Raw genomic sequence first — 19,984 nt, forward strand, 5'->3', positions numbered from 1 at the left:
TACAATCTGATTTGACTTGCATGATGATTTAAGTCAAAAAATTTCACATAGAAGTACAGATCTTTAGTTTATCTTGGGGGAAAGGATGTAACATTTGGTTGGTCTTGTAGGGACTGCCTCCTTTGTTAGAGGTGAGACCTCTATCTGCCACAATCATTATTACTCACTGTTTAAACTCAGTCTATCTCACTTGCTTGACTGTGTATGTGTGTGTTGCTGGAGTTTGAACCCAGGGGTGCTATAACATTGTGCGCATCCCGGTTCTTTTTATGTTGAGACAGGGTCTTGCTACATTGCTCTGGCTGGCCTCCAACTGGCAATCCTCCTGCTTTAGTCTCCCAAGTCTCTGGGATTATAGGCATGTGCCAGTGTGCCTGGCTCTGCTGGACTCTCACAGGTGTTCAAAGATGGGATCCCTAACTTTGATAAAAATGGCTACTACATAGAGGTAAGGCTTATGGCCACTGAGTCAGAATAAACCAGAAGGATTCCTAAAGATTTATTCTAGTCAATGTATGCAGAGCTCAAGGAAGAAGTGACTGGTGAGCTACATTTATAGGAGCTGGGAGAAGTACTGGCATTCAATATGCCTCAGTTCTCATCTGGTTCTATCACAATCAGCTGCCAGATTTAGCTAAGTGGTTTTCACCCAAAGAAATAAGTATACCCATTCTTTCGTTTCCTTCAGAAACACTCTAAATCTGAAAAGACAAGCTGCAATGTAATGTGAAAATCCAAGAATACTAGGTTTAAAGAATCTGGAATTTAAATGGACAGGCAATGAAGAAGTATAGAGCAAGAAGAGTCGAAGTGGTAAAAAGTAGATAAAAGAGAAAAACAGAATTAAGTAGGGTAGCAGCAACAGAAGACAGGTTATGGATGTAGGAGATATTGTGAAAGTTAGAATCTGCAGAAGGAAAAACAAATTGCAATATGAGGAACTGGGATGACTGACTTGGTATCATTTACAAAATAAGAAAAGTTCCAAATGAGACTGTTCCCTGAAAGTACCCTGTATTTCTCTAGCATAGTCTACTACCATATTATGAAGGCTTTAAAAGGTACACTCATACATTGTTGGAACTGTAGACTGGTGCAACCACTTTGGAAAGCAGTATGGAGATTCCTCAGAAAACTTGGAATGGAACCACCATTTGACTCAGCTACCCCACTCCTCCGTTTATATTCAAAGGACTTAAAGTTAGCATACTACAGTGATGCAGCCACATCAATATTTACAGCTGCTCAATTCACAATAGCTAGACTGTGGAACTAACTGAGATGTCCTTCAATTGATGAATGGATAAAGAAACTGTGGTATATATACACAACAGAATATTACTCAGCCATAAAGAATAAAATTATGGCATTAGCAGATAAATGGATGGAGTTGAAGAATATCATGCTAAGTGAAATAATCCAATCTCCAAAAACCAAAGGCCCAATGTTTTCTTTAATAAGTGGATGCTGATACATAATGGGGAGTGGTGGAAGGTGATAAGGGAAGAATGGAGGAATGCTGGATTGTGTAGAGGGAAATGAGGGGAGGGGAGGGGAGGCAGTGGGCTGAAGGAAAGATGGTGGAATGAGACAAACATCCTTTCTCTGTACATGTATGATTACAAGGATGTTATGACTCTACATTGTGTGCAACCACAGAAATGAAATGCTATACTCCATTTGTGTACAAAGAATCAAAATGCATTCTGTCATGTATAAGTAAACAGAATAAAAAAGAAGGCATAAAAAAGTGTATACACATATAATTACCATCTAAGCAGAACCAATGAAAATTGATAAGAAAATTCTTTGTTTTAACAATAACCTAGCCCACAGCCAGCTCTAGATGAGCTGGAATTGGGATATGATTTCAGATAGCAAATATCAAGATATTAGTTTTTTAATCTAATAATTATTTACTACCTTTTACTGTGTGTCCTGCACTAAGGATACAGGGAGACATAAAATGGAATACCCTAAAAGGGGCTTACTGTCATCTGCTAAGATGACACAAATATAAATAAATGCAATAAAAAGTAATATAATGCCTCTTTCTAGTTCAGGTTTGTTTTTAAAAATCTCTGTATTACTAACTCAAAGAGCATTTATTAACACACACATGCCAAGTCTTATGGAAGAAAGGAAAATGAATAAAGAATCCCAAAATTATTTCTTTTAATAAATCACCTCTAAACCACTTCTTAATGTCCTCCATCACACCATATTCATGCTACCTTTAAGGTCAACTTCCTCTCATCCAACAGCAATAACTTTAGCTAGTCTCAGCATCTAATTCTGATGTGGTAATCCTTGAATTCTTTTCTTCATTTTAAACTAAGACAAAATAATGATGCTTTTTTAGGAGCTGAATTGTGCATTCTACTAACAGTTAAGACAAATTATGAACTTAAAGATCATTCTATAAACAATAGGTTAGAAACACAGATCTAATAATATTTTATCAATAATTCTAAAAACTGTTTCAGCAATACATTGAACTTTAAATGCTAAAATAAGTGCACATAGAACATACGTTTTAGGTTGCAAATTTTCCATAAATGAATCTTCTTTAATACATCCATCTATCGGGTAGTATCCTTCTTTCATATTTATAGTTGTAACAACCTTAGGACAAAATAAGATTAAAAAGAGAAAAAAAAAGCATATAAAAGTCATTCAATAAATTCCACCTAATCAGGATGCAACTAGTGCCATTCATAGATAAAATTGCTAAAAATCTTAGAGACCCTGAAATTCCCTTTAAATCAAGAGGAAAAGAGTACGATATGTTTTTACTTTTCTAGTTTTTGGAAAAAAATGTACTCTGACAACTATTAATTAAACAGAACAATAACTAAAGCACCTCATTCTACTATGATTCTAAAGGAAATATTTGCAAGAATACTTTGAAATTTTACTGTAAAAAATTTACAGCAATATCTTAAAATATGTTCAAAACTAAAAAATATTTGGGAATAAATTTAACAAGAAAAATATAAACTCTAAGTAAACTAAAAGAATTTATTAGCACTAAATACATAGAGAATCATACCAGGTTCCTAGGGACAAAAAAAATCCTAGAATCTATCTAATATAAATCAATATAATCCTGAGATTCATATGGGAAAATATGTTACTATTAGAAAAAATATTTCATATATGGTTCAGTACAGATTATCCTACCAAATAAGACTATTATGAAGACTATTATGAGGACTGGAGTTGTGGTTCAGTGGTAGAGCACTTGCCTGGCACATGTGAGGCCCTGGGTTCAATCCTCAGCACCATATATTAAAAAAAAAAAAAAAAGTCCATTGACAACTTAAAAAAGTACTAAAAAAAGAGACTATTATGAAATTATTATAATTAAAACACTATGGTACTGGCATAATTAATGAGCAGAAAAGAGCCCTGAAAAAGATTCACATAACTATGGGAGCTTGATACAAAATACAGTGGTATTTCAATCAAAATGGAAGAAAGATCATTCAATAAATATTTTGAGCAACGTAATAATTCTGAAGCATAAAGTGATAAACCCTTTTCTATCATACAAAATATACTATTAAATGGTTAAATATATACCTTTTTAAAAATATGATACAAGTATTGAAAAAATATATATGACTTTGAGGCAGAAAGGTCTGCTTAATTAAAGAAAACCTAGAAGTCATGAAGGGGAAAAAAAACTACTTGAGAAGGAAGCAATTCTGAATGACTAAATGTAGTAACATCAAAAGTGAGACTAGAAGAAATTACAGAGGACAGATTGTTAATAATACCCCTATCTTTAAAATAATAATCTCTATAATCTAGAATAAAGTATTCTAAAGTGAGGAAAATGACAATTTAAAAAGAAAACAAGGATCTGTTAAAGCTGTTTGTAGAAACACCATTTGACCCAGCTATCCCACTCCTTGGCCTATACCCAAAGGACTTAAAAATCAGCATACTACAGAGATACAGCCACATCAATGTTCATTGCTGCTCAATTCACCATAGCCAGATTGTGGAACCAACCTAGATGCCCTTCAGTTGATGAATGGATAAAGAAACTGTGGCATATTTATACAATGGAATATTACGTTGTGGAACCAACCTAGATGCCCTTCAGTTGATGAATGGATAAAGAAACTGTGGCATATTTATACAATGGAATATTACTCCGCAATGAAGAATGATAAAATTATGGCATTTGTAGGCAAATGGACGAAATTGGAGAATATCATGCTAAGTGAGATAAGCCAATCTCAAAAAACTAAAGGACGAATGATCTCGCTGATAAGCGGATGAGGACATATAATGGGGGTTGGGAGGGGTTAGCATTAGGTTTAGGGTTAGGTTTAGAGTTAGGCTAAGGAGAGCGGTAAGAATGAAGGAAAGAAGGACTGTATAGAGGGAAAAGAGGGGTGGGAGGGGTGGGGGGAAGGGAAAAAAATAAACATCATTACCCTATGTAAACGTTAAAAATAAATAAATAAACAAAAAAAAGAAAAAAAAAAAGAAAAGAAACTAGAAAGTCAAACATGAAAAACTACTGAATTTCACCTTCTAGTTAATCACCTTCTGGCATGGCATTTGAGAGTAAGAGGTTAACATTAGCAGATCTGATACAGGACATTTCCTCCATAAAGTTTAAGAAAATATTATACATAATGATTTAAATTTTTCAATTAAGCTGAGCACAACTGCACAAACCTGTAATCCTAGCAACTGGGAGGATGAGGTAGGACAATCACATGTTTGAGGCTAGTCTCAGCAATTTAGTGAGACGCTCATGAACTTAGAGATACCCTGTCTTAAAACAAAAAAAAGAAAAAGGACTGGGGATGTCACTCAGTGATAAAGTACCCTTTAGAGTAATGGGTTCAATCCCCACTACTATAAAAATCCAGAGGGGGTCAGCATGCAATGGCGGCAATTTAACAAGATCTTTAGGTGAAGTCCCCGAGTTCAATCCTCAGTACCAAAAAAATTTTTTTTTCCAGTTAACATTGTATAACAGGGTTGGGGTTGTGGCTCAGTGGTAGAGTGTCTGCCAGGCATTTGTGAGTCACTGGGTTCGATTCTCAGCACCACATAAGAATAACTGAATAAAATAAAGATCTTTCAACATCTAAAAAATTTTTTAGAAAAAAAAAAACTGTATAATGACTCCTAATTTGTAACATACATAACACAGGTTTTCTTTTCCCTCCCATATCTTGTCTTCTAAATTTTACTTCTGATGTTTTTGCTTTGTTTTTGTTGCTTATAAATGAAAAATTGTGGTCAAATTTATCAAATGTTTCTTCTATGGATTCTGACTTCAAGGATATTTTTAACGAGTGTTATGGATTAGAGAGATTAGGTGTCCCCCAAAAGCCCATGTGAGACAATATGAGAAGGTTCAGGAGTGAAATGATTATGAGAGCCTTAACCCAATCAGTGAAGTAATTCCCTAAGGGATTAACTGCTAACCGAAGGTGTTTGGCTGGAGTAAGTGGGCCCTGGGCTTGCCTTTGGGGTAATATATTTTTTATCTGGTAAGTGGAGTTTCTCTCTGGTTCCTGGTATAATACCTTAAGCTACTTTCCTCCACCATACTCTTCTGCCATGATGTTCTGCCTAAGGAACGAAACTGGCTATTTATGGACTGAGACTTTTGAAGCTGAGCTCCCAAATTTTTCCTACTCTGAAATTGCTTGTTAGATCTTTTAGTCACAGCAGCAAAAAAACTGACTAAAACAAGGCTTCCCAGTCCAAGATCATATAATTATCTGTAATTTCTTTAAGTGTACATCTGCGACTCATAAATTTCTAACCACATAGGATTTTAATAATATATATTAATTATTTATTGATTGGATGACTTATCTTTTCCTCCTGGCCCAATATGCCAGTAGTTCCAGAGTAGTACCTACATGATCCTATCTTTGAGCAAAATCTGCCATTTGTGGTAAAGTGCTTGCCTAGCATGTGCAAGACCCTGGGTTCAATACCTAGCACTGCAAAAACAACAAAAGTTTTAATTTTTCTGTATAAAATTATAGAAAGGTTATTACTAACCACTGATAAAGTCAAAAGCAGAGAGGGATTTATCTAAAACCATACAGTTATGAAAAATAAAGATTGTTCCAATTTTAGAAGATATACTGACACAGTGAGCACATAAAAAATAAAGACTAGCAGAGAAATTCACGTTCACCTAAACATAGAAATAAGAACAAAAGGATATCCATTAATCTTAAATGAAATCCTTATAAAGTAAATAGCATTACCTAGCGTCTTCAATATTAAAGATAAAACCATAAATCATATGTGAATATAGGTATTTAAATCTCATTTTTTTTGGAGTACACACATTTCCAAAGAAGTACCTATCCTTAAATATCCTACAAATTCGAAATTTTCACTGATTCAAGACCAGATTCTTCGATATTCTCTCTATTCCTTATTCCGAGTAAATGTTAGATAATAATAAAAATCTTAACTTTAAAAAGAGAGGTAATGATTTCAGGAAGGTTTCCTGAGGGACTTTTTAAGTAGGAACCAGCCAGTGCACCTTAAGAATCTGACTATAGTGGGGCACAGTAGAATAAACCAGTAATCCCAGTGACTCAGAAGGCTGAGGCAAGAGAATTCCAAGTTCGAGGCCGGCCTCAGCAACTCAGTGAAGCCCTGTCTTAAAATAACTGTTATTTGTAAATACATTATATAAATACTCCTATAAATGTTATCCAAAAAAAATATAAATATAATAATAATTTAAGACTACTAAGCATAAGATCACTTGCTAAAAAAGGAAAAAGGTCAAACTTTTTTTTCCCTGTGCTGGAGAGTGAACTCAGGGTCTTGTGCATGCTAGGTAAGCACTCTACCACAGTTACACCCCTAACCCTTAATTTTGTTTTTTAACAGTAAAAGATGATGGACATGGGTAGACTGTTTTAGGTGCTTGCTCTTTCCTTTTTCCTTCACTTATTCTCCTATAAGACTGAAACTTTCAGGATCTACCATCATAACCATAAGAGGGGAGATCCCCTTTGTCTTAACTACATAGCCTACTACACCTGAGGAACCCCATGTCAAAAAAAGGGGGTGAATATAGAAGTTTCCCAAAATAAAGGGCATAACTTGTAAAGCATTTAATTCCAAAACAGAATGTTTCTAATGTGTGTATGTTTTTGCTATAATTAAGACTTTTACAAATCAACACCATGTGTATTTTTTACTAAGTTTAACCTGCAAGCCAGTTAGTCCACACCTAATTAATGAAAGGTTATTTTAGTGGTCTAGAAGCTTTTACAGAACTTTCACATTATGAAGATTTGATTCTTACAATTCTAAGAGGTAAGAAAAGCAAATATTTCATTCTCACAAATAAGAGCTCACAAAACAAAAACTGCATTTTAACTCTTGTGCCCACATATTAATCATCTGCCACATTTAATACAAATCAATCCTCCTGTTACAAAAAAAAAAAAAATTAAAGCTAGGAATAGTGGTGCATGCTCTAATGCCAGTGGTTCAGGAGGCTGATGGAGAATATCAAGTTTGAAGCCAGCCTCAGCAATTTAACAAGACTCTCAGCAACTTAGCAAAGCCCGTTTCAATATTTTAGAAGTAAAATAAAAAAGAATGGAGATGTAGCTCAGTGGTAAAGTACCTTGGGGTTCAACCACCAGTACCCTGGGCCCCATTACAGATTAAGTCAACTTTCCAGGAACATACATAAATTGAACAATATTTGGATTCGTAGTAAATGCAAAAGATGTCTAGTAAATTTTATTTTAAAACCCTAATTTGTTCTCATTATTATGGGTCAACAGATTTTAGTTCTAATGGAATTGTTTTATATTTATTCCTTTGGAAGTAAATGTCAAAGTTAGACAGTTGTTTTGCGTCCTTACTTTTTTTATAGTATGTCATCTCTGCAAATGTAAATCTGAGGACACACAAAGATTCAAGGGCAGGAAGAGTACAAAATTTGCTTGCATGGTATTGATGTAGAAAAGAATGGCAGCGGTAGGGTTTTGAAAGGAATATTCCACTGAAATATATACAAAGAGGTAATTTCCCAGAGATATCCAATGAGTCAAAACATGTAGGCAATTACTTTTAGTCTTTTGTTTTCTTGATTGCTTTGAACAATTAATAAAATGGATGGAAAAAGTTTTCTTTTGTTAGGCCCCTTTGCTTACAGAGACTAGTTTACAACTAGAAGTATGTAGTACTTCTCTGACATTTTTGGGGGTGGGAGGGCAGTACTGGGGATTGAACCCAGGGGTGCTCTATCATTGAGCTACATCGCCAGTCCTTTTAATTTTTTATTTTGAGACAGAGTCTCATTACATCACCCACACTGGGTTCAAACTTGTGATTCTCTTGCCTCTACCTCCCAAATTCTTGGGATTATAGGCATGCACCACTGTTCCCAACTAACATTTTTACCTTTAACATTAGACTTTAATGTATAATATATGAAAAATTATAAAACTTACCTCACAATTAGGGCATATAATTGTGTTGTATTCTCCAGTTACTGACAAACATAGTTCACAAAATACATGTCCACACTGAAGTTCACGGTGGTGACCTATTGATAAAATTCTATCATGAATTAAACTTTCCAGTTAAGGTTGGATGGGCGAGACTGATATGATGGTAAATTTAAAAAAGGATTCTATTATACAGGACAGATACCAAGTTTAATTAGAATTGGGTACCTTAAAAAAATTTAGGAGAAACTATGTAGGTCAGGAGGGAGGAAAATCAAAACACAAAACCAGACAGAGGCATATAGTAAAGTCTGCATTAATTCAAATAGTTATTTTACACCTATAACTTTACAATTTGCCATATCTTTTAATCATACAAAGAGCTCTAAGAAATTTCATTTGATCTTTGTAAATATCATGGGTCTAAGTAGGTTGGAAATATTATAGCCAACCGAGAAATGAAAACACACATTGGTGATTTGGCTAAATCAGAATAAACCAGACAAATAAATGCTATAATCCAGACTCCAATCTTCTGTTTCCAAGTCCAGTGTTCTAACTTTATTTAATTTTGCCATACTGAGGATTGTGAACTACCTCTCCAGCACTTTCTATTTTTAATTTTGAGACAGGGTCTTGCTAAAATTGCTGAGGCTGGCCTTGAACTTGCAATCCTGTTGTCCTAGCTTCCTGAGTCACTGGGATTACAAGTGTATACCTCCATGCCCAACTCCAAGTCCAAAGTTCTTTCTATTCAATTATACCACCCTTGACTAGCTTATAATTCCCATCCTGTGAAAGGGTCAAGGAGGGCTGAAATGAGACATTGGCAAGGATGCTCTCTTATAATAATCTAAGATGTTAAAACAGGACAGAAATCAAATGCTGCTGTTATCACATACATGACCCACCCAAAGACCATTTTCACTAACCTAGCATTTATGAAAGGAAATACCATAAACTTGGTTGACAATCTAATATCAGGATTTAAATGAACTAAGTAGAATTTGAAGTTTTATCATAAACAATATAGTTTAACTTCAAAAGACTGCCACTTAAAGACTTTTTGATAAGAAAACAAAAAGGGAAAGGAAAACTAGATTAAAAATCAGTCATGTTTTACTAGCAAAAAAATTAATTCTTACTGAATTATAATAATTGCATTAATTTTATTTTTAAAAAGTTTTACAACTTTTTTGGCCCACTGAAATATGTGAAACTTGCTTACAACCATGCTATTAAGCCCTATGTAAATGTAAGATATTAACAAAGAAACTGAAATTCTTAATTGTTTTTATAAAATTTGATAGTAAACAGGTTTAAAAAAAGCTGGTGTTGCATCGCAGCTTACACAGAACTTTCCAATTCTCTAAAGTCATTTAACTTTTTCCAAATGACTATTTCTAAGTAGTGTAATACAAGTATATGGAAAAATGACAGGTTTTAAAAGGTTAATTTTAAGAACTTTATTCTGTAACTATTATTTCATTTTAAAACAACATTTTCTACTTTAACAGCAGCAGTGATCAAAACTCCAAACAGGAGAAACGTAGTTCTCCACCAAAAAGGCAACAAACTCCCTGCAAAGGCTTATTATGTCCAAAATGGAATTCCTCTTGAAAAAACTGAGGAAACAGCTGCAATGACCTTCACTTTGAAGGTATTAACATTAAACAGTTACTGTCAAGTATAAGTATTTTCAGTACCTCCAGTTTAGGTTCAACAATTCACTCCTGTCCAACACAGCATTCAAGTATTTTAGTCTACATTAAAATAAATGTGTTCACTTAAGTAGACTGTAAATTAGCAGATCAACAGGTCTGCCATATATTTTCCACTCAATGTAGAAAGAAAAAACAAGAACAAAAACAAGGCCAGCTGATGGTAGTTCAGAGGTAAGAGAGCTTGCCTAGAATATGCAAGGTCCTGAGTTTGATTTCCAACACCACAAAAATACCCAACCACAAGATACACAAAAGGAGCTATTCCCCCCACACCCGACAGTACTTTAAACCAAATGGGGGTGGAGGTCTGTTTTTGTGTTTTTGGGGTTTTTTTTTTTAATTTAAGAACTTTTCACAGTGGTCTTCTTGTTACTCCTACAACAAAAACCAGCCAAGAAAATCAAGTTTCATTTCTTCTTGACCACAAGACAATGCTAAATTTCTACTGTTTGATTTTTATTTTTGATTGACAGGTATGAAGATAAGTTCTGGTGTTCTACTGAACAGCAGGGTGACTACAATTGTCAATATCACCTTGTACATTTCAAAACAGTTAGTTAGAAAGGATATGAAACATTCTTGTATCTACTCTTTCATCAATCTACCAACTTGGGGAAGTTTGAGAAACTGGAGCCAAAGAGACTTCGTGGTTGGCTAGGGCTGTATAGCTCAGTGATAGAGCGTTTGCCTACCATGTAGGAGGCCCTAGGTTTGATATTCAGTACTGGGGGGTGGGGGAAGTCTTTGAACTGCTCTATGAAGGGTAGAATAAAGCCACCTGAGCTCAAATTCCCTGGGTAGAGGGTTGGTGAGGACACAGGTGGGGAAGTGGAGAAAGTCATGGAAGGGTGGGACACTACCCCCAACCTGACCCAAAGGATTTCCGCGACCCCTAGTCTTGTGATTTGGTTTCCTCTGACATCTAGATGCAGGTGACTGAGCCACCGCGGGCGTGGATTTGGTAGGCCCCCGGCCCTCCAACGGTCCTTACTCCCCTATCTACCTCCCACGCCTCATGGGCCACCTGCCCACATCCTGGATACCGAACAACCCTCCGACTCCTCACCTGAAACTCTGGACACCCTTCTTTCACACCGAGTGCACTGGATATCGGTGGCACCCCAGGTCTGACTCTTACTCCCCACGGGCTGGTAAGAAGACAAAGCAAATCGGGCAGTCGAAGTCTCTGCCGCCATCCCTGCCTCGTTTTGAGGTGAGGAATTGCCCGCGTGCACGTTCCGTAGGCTCTTGTGGCAATGACCAATCATCGGAGGTCCACCGCCACAGATAGCCAATCAGTGGGCCAGGAGGTCAGAGCCCGCCCCTGAGGTTACCCCTGACGGGGTGTGGCCTCTGTGGGGCTGAGCTGTTTTTCAGTTTTAGCGGGAACACCTGGATTCCAGGAAGGGCCCAGGGTGGGGAAGGACCGCACATTTTTCCAGTCTTTACCCAACAAACCACCACCTTTTTATGCTTAATGAACTCAAATTCAAATTCTTCATATTATAATTTACAGTATGAGTGACTTCAAAAGTAGTAAACAATGCTTTATGCGGAAGTGATCTCCCTTCTCTACTCTGTGCCAAGGCTAGAAGCCCTTGTGTGCTGACCATGTACAGGGCTTGACTAATAATAGCCCTAGGGGAGAATTCTATAGCTACTGAGCTATTGTTGGGGGAGATTGAATTAACAGTTTCAAACTAAGTAGTGATCATTACTAATGGTTGCTGAGGCTACTATACAAGGCACTATGCTAAGTGTCTTTGGAGATGCCAAGAATTTATAAACTAATAGTTTCTACTTGAGAGGTATGTAATTCTATACCTAAAAATGGTAACTTCTAGAAAGTGCTGAAAGCTGGACACGTACGGTTGGAGACATTAAGAACCACTGCAGCTGAAGAAATGAAGTCAAATGGTCTGCAGTGGAATAATAAGTCAAGCTAGTAGATATAGGGTTGTCACTAGACCTTAAAACCTGAGAAGTACTTATAGGAATAAACAGGAAATGAGGTATTCCAGGGAGACAAAACACATAAGCAAGGTGAAAGATGCAACAGCTTCTTCAGAATTTTCATAGAGTATTAGTTTCCTTAAAGTAAATTTTTGGTTGCTGTTTTTGGTACTGGGAATTGAACTCATTGAGTTACTTTCCTGGCTTTTTGATTTTTTATTTTGAGACAGCGTCTCGTTACATTGCTGAGGCTGTTCTTTGACTTGCAATCCTCCTGCCCCAGCCTCCTGAGTGACTGAGCTTACAGATAGATGCCCCCTCCTTAAAGTAAGCTTTTCCAGAAGGTATGTTGGGGTAGAATTTTGGAGTGGCTTGGAGTCTGGACTTTGACCTTTAAGCACAAACGTATAGGACCAGTATTGTGAGCAAGGAATGAAGTAATCTGGCCTCAAAGGGAAGGTGTACTTGTGAAGAATCTAACAGAGGTGGCAAGTCTGCATGTGTGTATGAGAAAGAGAAACAGAAGTACTCTGTTCAAAGGCTCACCTCCTACTCAAAATCTTTAAAAAAATCTTTGTACTTTGCTGATTAAAAACAAAAACAGAAAAAGTCTATTTCCATTGTATGCATCCAATAGTTTCTCCTAATCTATAATGGAACTCAGGGTACTAACCAAGCCAGTATTCCATGTAACATGTTGATTCTTTTATAATTCTGTTGAGTTCTATATCCTGTTCTCATCTGGAATGCTCACTTCTTCCTCTTCATTAATTTATAATCAATGTATCCATCATTGGTCAGCTTTAGAACCTTAAAACCTTTCTCCTCATGTACCAAGTCTCCTTTTCCACTAGAATATATTTAGTATAATTTAAATAGTGACAGTCTTATTCTGCAGGGATTGGTCTTGGGTCATAATGTGAATATCTAATGTGAAGCAGTACAGTAGAGTCATTTCTATCACTAAGCATGACTGAGGAAATTAGGCCTTTGATAATTACAGAAGTTGAGTAAATCTTGGATAAGTCAGGGATGGTGAGAAATATAATGATGTATATTTAAATCCCATATGTTAAAAAACTTAGCTCTTACCAAGATTTTTCAAGTAAAGCATCCAGAGTTACCTTCTATCATTTAATTTAGTTTGTTTAAATTCTTTGGTGTTGGGGATGTAGCTTAGTGAGATTGTTTGCCTAGTAAGCATTAGGTCCCTGAATTTGAGACCCAGCTTGAGGGTTGGAATCCTTTATTTGGAATTTTTTATTAATGTCCTATTGACTACAACAAATCCTTAACATGACTTTAGAGGCCTTTATTACTTTGACCCTGCTTAACTCTCTAGCCTCATTTTACCTTCTCTTCACTATTCTTCAGATAACACTAGCAGTTCTATAAGTAGGTCAAGTTGTTTCCAGTTTCAAAAACTTCTGCCTGGAACTCTCTTCCCTGCACTATTTTTTAAAATTACCAATTTGGTGCCATGGCACACCCCTGTAATCCCAATTACTTGGGAGTCTGGGGTAGGAGGATGGTAAATTCCAGGCCAGCCTGTGTGACTTAACAAGACCTTAACTGGAAAAAAAAAAAAAAAAAAAAAAAAGTCCTGGGGATGTAACTCAGTGGTAAAGCACCCCACAATACCACCAAAACAAACAAAGAACAACAAAAACCTCCTTGTGACTTTAATTCAAGTTTCCTCAATGACTAATAAATCTAGCATGTTTATTGGTCATTTGGGCTTCTGTGTTCTTACTGTTATTGGCAGCCAAACCAGGGACCTGCCTGGATCCCAGCTGGCCACATTTGGCCATGTTAGAAATACTGTTAGGTCCTTAGGCCAAAATAACTTCATTTTGAAAATCAGCACCTGCCCACCAAGGCATGACCTTTCCGGTAGGCCCACCCTGAAAAAGTCCTTAACTACCGAAACCACAGCAAAGATATCAAGTAACAATCACAGGGTCAAACAGGTTATTTTTTAACTACTCCGTTTTACATGATTATATCGTTCAGAAGTTTTTTCCCACAGGCTGCTGTGCCTGTAGAGGGGCAGCCTGGCAGACTCTTGTTGTCAATAACCTTTGTTTGAACTCAGAGTTGTGTCTCTCGTGGATATTTGCACCAGTTACCCTAACATTCTGGTGCCAAAATCCGGGAGGGGATCCACAGTTATTACCTGCTGACTCTCCCTTCCTAGAGATCTGGGTCACCTTGACCATGCTTCCTCCTCCTTGGCCCATATATATGATAGGGTGTTTCTGCCTCTTGCTGTTGCCAACCTCCTCACCCACCACAGAATTCGATTCTCGACAGCCCTCTCTCTACTTGGCAGTGAGTTCTCAGAGCTCTTCTACCTTGGCCCTGAAATCTCTCTACAAAAATCCTAGCACTGGGTCAGGATCTCCCTCAGTTTCAGCTGTGGACCTGTCAGGGACAGTGATGACCCTCACTGATGGTCTGCTCCTTTGTGGGAAATCAGAGAGGTTGTGGGGATGCCCCTTCCTCTCATTTTTCTTTTACAGGCTCCTGAGAACTCTTAACCATGGACTCTGTCCAGTCTAAAATTCCCCTCAGCTTTCTCCTCAGAAACCTTTGGCCTCTCCATTTGACTCCAGATCTCAAACCTTGAAAGCTCATTTTCTATTGCAACACAGTCTGACTCCAATATAAATCAGATAATGACTCCTCTTGGTCAGAGAATAGGACCTTCAATCCCAATCCACTATACAGGATTTATATAACTTCTGTCACCACAGTGGCAAGAGGGTAGAGATTCCTTATGTTCAAACCTTCTCTTTTCTTTGCTCTCACACCTCTCTGTCAGTCCTGCTCCCCGCACAGGTCCTCCTTGCTCGCTCTCCCTTAACCCTTTCACCTCCCAATCCTAACGACTTTCTCTCTTTTGACCCACAAGATCACTCTTCACTTTCTCAACTTCCACCCTATGCTTCTTCATCTGCTCCCCCAGCCCAAGCACATTAAGATGAGACACATAGAACCAACCTTGCTCTTCCTGTTGGAACTACCACTGTACCCTCAGAGAGGCCTAACTGAGATTACCAAACCAATGGCTGCACACTTAGAAATCAGATGGTTATTTGTCTCCTGGCAAAATGACTTCTCAGAAGGTGGTTAACTTTGATAAACTTAGGGAAATTACCCAAGAACCTAATGAGAATTTAGCCCAATTTCTGTCCCATTTTACAGAGGCTTTTCAACGCTATACCAAAATTGATCCACCATCCCCAGATGGCACTATCATCCTAATGACCCATTTTATCTCCTAATCTGCCCCAGATATTCAGAAAAAATTTAAGAGGTTAGAGGAAGGCCCCCAAACACTCCAATCAACTATTCTTATAAGTACCACACGCTAACCGATTGTGCCACTGGAGCTCCCAATCAACTATTCTTAATGCTGCCTTTAAGGTTTTTAATTATAGAGAACAACATAAAATAGAAAAGGAGAAACAAAATGCAGTCTATAAAAATAAATTTAAAAAAGGAAAATAAATTATATATTATAAATTATATATAAAATTATATCTCTATCTATATCTATCTATCTATATCTATCTATCTATCTATCTATATATATATATCTACATATCTATCTAAAAGAAAAAGAGAAAAGAGATAAAGCCAAATTTCGACTTTTGGCATAGGCCCTGCATGGTAAACATAAGGATACAACTTCTGATAAAGGGCTCTACAAGGCACCTTCTGGACCTTGTTTCAAGTGCAAACAGGAAGGACTGGGCCCTTACATGCCCTAATACCAGACCACCACCCAACCCATGCCCTAAATGCAAAAGGGATAGACACTGGGTGGTCAATTGTCCATCCACCCAACGAGGTGAGGGGCTAAACCTTCCCTCTTCCTTGTCCCTAACTAACCTCATAGGGCTGGGTTCCAAGGACTGAAGGTGTCAAGGACTCTCCACTCCAAGAACCATCACACACACACTGGTATCCCAGGGTAACTGCCACTGTTGAAGGTAGTCCAATTTACTTCCTCATTGATACAGGAGCAACTTTTTCAGCTTTATCAGAATTTGGGGGACCAACCTGGCCTTCCGAAACCTCTATAATTGGGGTAGAGGGAATAACTTTCAACCTACACATAACAAACCCTCTACTATGCAGTATTGAGGGGAATCCTTTTACCCATTCCTTTTTAATTATACCTCATTGCCCCACTTCCTTAATGGGAAGAGACCTCCTCTCAAAATTTCAAGCCTCTCTCACCCTTCATTTCCCTTCCATAAATTCCAGTATGGAACAGTCCAACTGGTGGCTACAGATCTCTCTCCTTCCTCTTCTTACCAACCCCTGTTTTCCCCTACACACACACCACTTTGCTTCTTTCTTTGGCCTCAAGTAACCCACCTCCTCCACCCCCTCTGCCTCCACACTTGGTCCACCCTCAAGTTTGGGATCTGACCCATCCAGTTATCATGTCTCATCAAATGCCCATCCACATATCCCTGAAGGACTCCTCCTCTTTCCTATGTCAGCTCCAATACCTGATATCCCTGAGTCATCTCAGAGGGCTAAAACCCATCATAAAAGGTCTTCTTAAAAAAGGACTCCTTCATCCTACACACTTTCCTTGTAACACTCCCATCCTGCCTGTTAAAAAAAAAAAACAATGGAGCTTATTGTGTAGTCCAAGACCTCCGCATCATCCTGTGGTTCCCAGCCCATATACTCTACTGTCTCTCATCCCTAATGATGAGATTAGTTTACAATCTTAGATCTTAAAGATGCCGTTTTCAACCCTCACTCGCCACAGACAGCACTCCCTGCTGAAGACCTGCAGAAATGCTTCTTACCCACAGTCCTTTGCCAAATGAGACGAGTGTCTAGGGTGCTGGCTCCTCATCTCACTCAGGCTTATGCCAGATATAAAATTTGGTGCAGGTGCCCGAGCCTTAATGCTTCAAGGTGTAGGCCTTTTAGCTGATGCTGTTGCTATTACAATGGGGCCAAAGGGAAGAACAGTAATTATTGAGCAGACCTGGGGAAGTCTCAAAGTAACAAAAGATGGTGTGACTGTTGCAGAGTTAATTGATTTAAAGAATAAATACAAAAATATTGGAGCTAAACTTGTTCAAGATGTTGCCAATAATACAAATGAAGAGCTGGGGGTGGTACCATCACTGCTACTGTATTGGCACACTATTGCCAAGGAAGGCTTTGAGAAGACTAGCAAAGGTGCTAATCCTGTGGAAATCAGGAGAGGTGTGATGTTAGCTGTTGATGCTGTAATTGATGAACTTAAGAAGCAGTCTAAACCTATGACAACTCCTGAAGAAATTGCCCAGGTTGCTACGATATCTGCAAATGGAGACAAAGAAATTGGCAACATCATTTCTGATGCAATGAAAAGTTGGAAGAAAGGGTGTGATCATAGTAAAGGATGGAAAAACACTCGCACTCAATGATGAATTAGAAATTATTGAAGGCATGAAGTATGATGGAGGCTATATTTCTCCATACTTCGTCAATATATCAAAAGGTCAGAAATATGAATTATAGGATGCTTATGTTCTATTGAGTGAAAAGAAAATTTCTAGCATCCAGTCCATCATACCTGCTCTTGAAATTGCCAATACTCACTGTATACTCATGGTCATAATTGCTGAAGATGTTGATAAAGAAGCTCTAAGTACACTTGTTTTGAACAGGCTAAAAGTTGGTCTTTAGGTAGTGGCAGTTAAAACTCTAGGTTTTGGTGACAACAGAAAGAACCAACTTAAAGATATGGCTATTACTATTGGTGGCACAGTGTTTGGTGAGGAGGGTTTGAACCTAAATTTTGAAGATGTTCAGCCTCATGACTTAGGAAAAGTTGGAGAGGTTATTGTCACCAAAGATGATGCCATGCTTTTGAAAGGAAAAGGTTTAGATAAAGCTCAAATTCAAGAAATCACAGAGCAATTAGAAACCACAACTAGTGAATATGAAAAGGAAAAGGTTTAGATAAAGCTCAAATTCAAGAAATCACAGAGCAATTAGAAACCACAACTAGTGAATATGAAAAGGAAAAACTAAATGAACAACTGGCAAAACTTTCAGATGGAGTAGCTGTACTGAGGGTTGGTGGGACAAATGATGTTGAAGGGAATGAAAAGAAAGAGTTACAGATGCCCTCAATGCTACAAGAGCTGCTGTTTAAGAAGGCATTGTTTTGGATGGGGTTGTGCTCTGCTTCGGTGCATTCCAGCCTTGGACTCATGAACTCCAGCTAATGAAGATCAAAAAGTTGGCATAAAAATCATTAAAAGAACACTCAAAATTCCTGCAATGACTATTGCTAAGAATGCAGGTGTTGAAGGATCTCTGATAGTTGCAAAAATTCTGCAGAGTTCCTCAGAAGTTGGTTATGATGCTATGCTTGGAGATTTTGTGAATATGGTGGAAAAAGGAATCATTGACCCAACAAAGTTGTAAGAACTGCTTTATTGGATGTGGCTGGAGTTGCTTCTCTGTTAACTATAGCAGAAGTTGTAGTCAAAGAAATTCCTAAAGAAGAAAAGGACTCTGGAATGGGTGCAATGGGTGGAATGGGAGGTGGTATGGGAGGTGGCATGTTCTAACTCTCGGAATAGTGCTTTACCATTATTAATGAACTGTAACAGGAAGCTCAAGGCAGGGTTCCTCACCAATAACTTCAGAGAAGTCAGTGAAGAAAATGACTGAAGAAAAGACTAGTTGATGTTTAAGAAAATCACTATAACCATCAGTTATTGGTTTCAGTTGACAATATATAATGGTTTACTGCTGTCATTGTCCATGCCTACAGATAATTTATTTTGTATTTTTGAATAAAAAGAGATTTGTATATTCCTGATACTGGGTGCAAGAGCCATGTACCAGTGTACTGCTTTCAACTTAAATCACTGAGGCATTTCTGTTACTATTCTGCTAAAATCAGGATTTTAGTGCTTGCCATCACCAGATGAGAAGTTCAGAAGCAACCTTTCTGGAGAATAACTGTGTACAAAGTAGAGAAATATCCAATTATGTGCAACCTTTGTGTAATAAAAATTTGTTTAAAGTAAAAAAAAAAAAAAAAAAAAAAAAGATGCCTTTTTCTCTATCCCCATACATCCTGACTCACAAGATATCTTTGCTTTTACATGGACTGACCTGGATTTTTATCATTCCCAACAGCTCACCTGAATAGTTCTCTCCAGGGATTTTGAGACAGTCCCCATTTCTTTGGCCAAGTACTTGCTAAGGATCTCTCTTCTCTTTCTCTGTCACCCAGTCTTCTCCTACAATATGTGGATGATCTCCTTCTCTGCAGTTGCACCTTTTAGGACTATCAAAATCACACTATTATCCTCTTCAACTTCCTGGGGGAGAAAGGGTACTGTGTTTCTCCTTCAAAAGCACAGATATCTAGAACCTCTGTCCTCTACCTTGGGGTCCATCTCACTCCCTCATGTCAAGAAATCACTGCCAATGGCAAGTCAGCTATTTCCCACCTACCTACCCTCACCACAAAGGGAGACATACTCTCCTTCCTGGGTATCACTGGTCTCCTCTGTCTTCCCAGTTTTGACTTGCTGGCCAAACCTTTATATGAGGCAGCAAAAGGAGATCCTAAAGAGCCCCTTGATCCTTCTAATCCCATCTCTACCTCTTTCAAAACCCTAAAGAAGGCCCTCATTACTGCACCTACACTTAGTCTCCCCAATCTCTCCCAACTTTCTATTCTCTATGTTGTTGAGAGAGAGGGCTTAGCAGCCTTTTTGGGACAACAGAAAGAATGGTCCTTTGCCCCTGTGGCATATCTCTTCAAACAACTTGACCCTA

At 37.8% G+C, this 19,984-nt stretch overlaps 1 protein-coding gene and 1 pseudogene across 1 annotated transcript in view; one reads left to right on the forward strand and one right to left on the reverse strand.

Annotated features, from left to right (window-relative positions):
- Rnf17 (ring finger protein 17) overlaps nt 1–11,400 on the reverse strand; it is a 110,032-nt gene extending 98,632 nt beyond the window's left edge. The window contains 3 exon segments of the mRNA XM_047553766.1: nt 2,534–2,625; nt 8,484–8,578; nt 11,271–11,400. Coding sequence (XP_047409722.1) covers nt 2,534–2,625; nt 8,484–8,578; nt 11,271–11,400 — 317 coding nt within the window.
- A 60-nt stretch (nt 11,401–11,460) lies between these two features.
- Nucleotides 11,461–19,008, forward strand: LOC124985632 (60 kDa heat shock protein, mitochondrial-like; annotated as a pseudogene).
- The last annotated feature ends 976 nt before the right edge of the window (nt 19,009–19,984 follow it).

Source organism: Sciurus carolinensis, chromosome 5 (assembly GCF_902686445.1).
Source record: "Sciurus carolinensis chromosome 5, mSciCar1.2, whole genome shotgun sequence".
Lineage (NCBI taxonomy): Eukaryota > Metazoa > Chordata > Mammalia > Rodentia > Sciuridae > Sciurus > Sciurus carolinensis.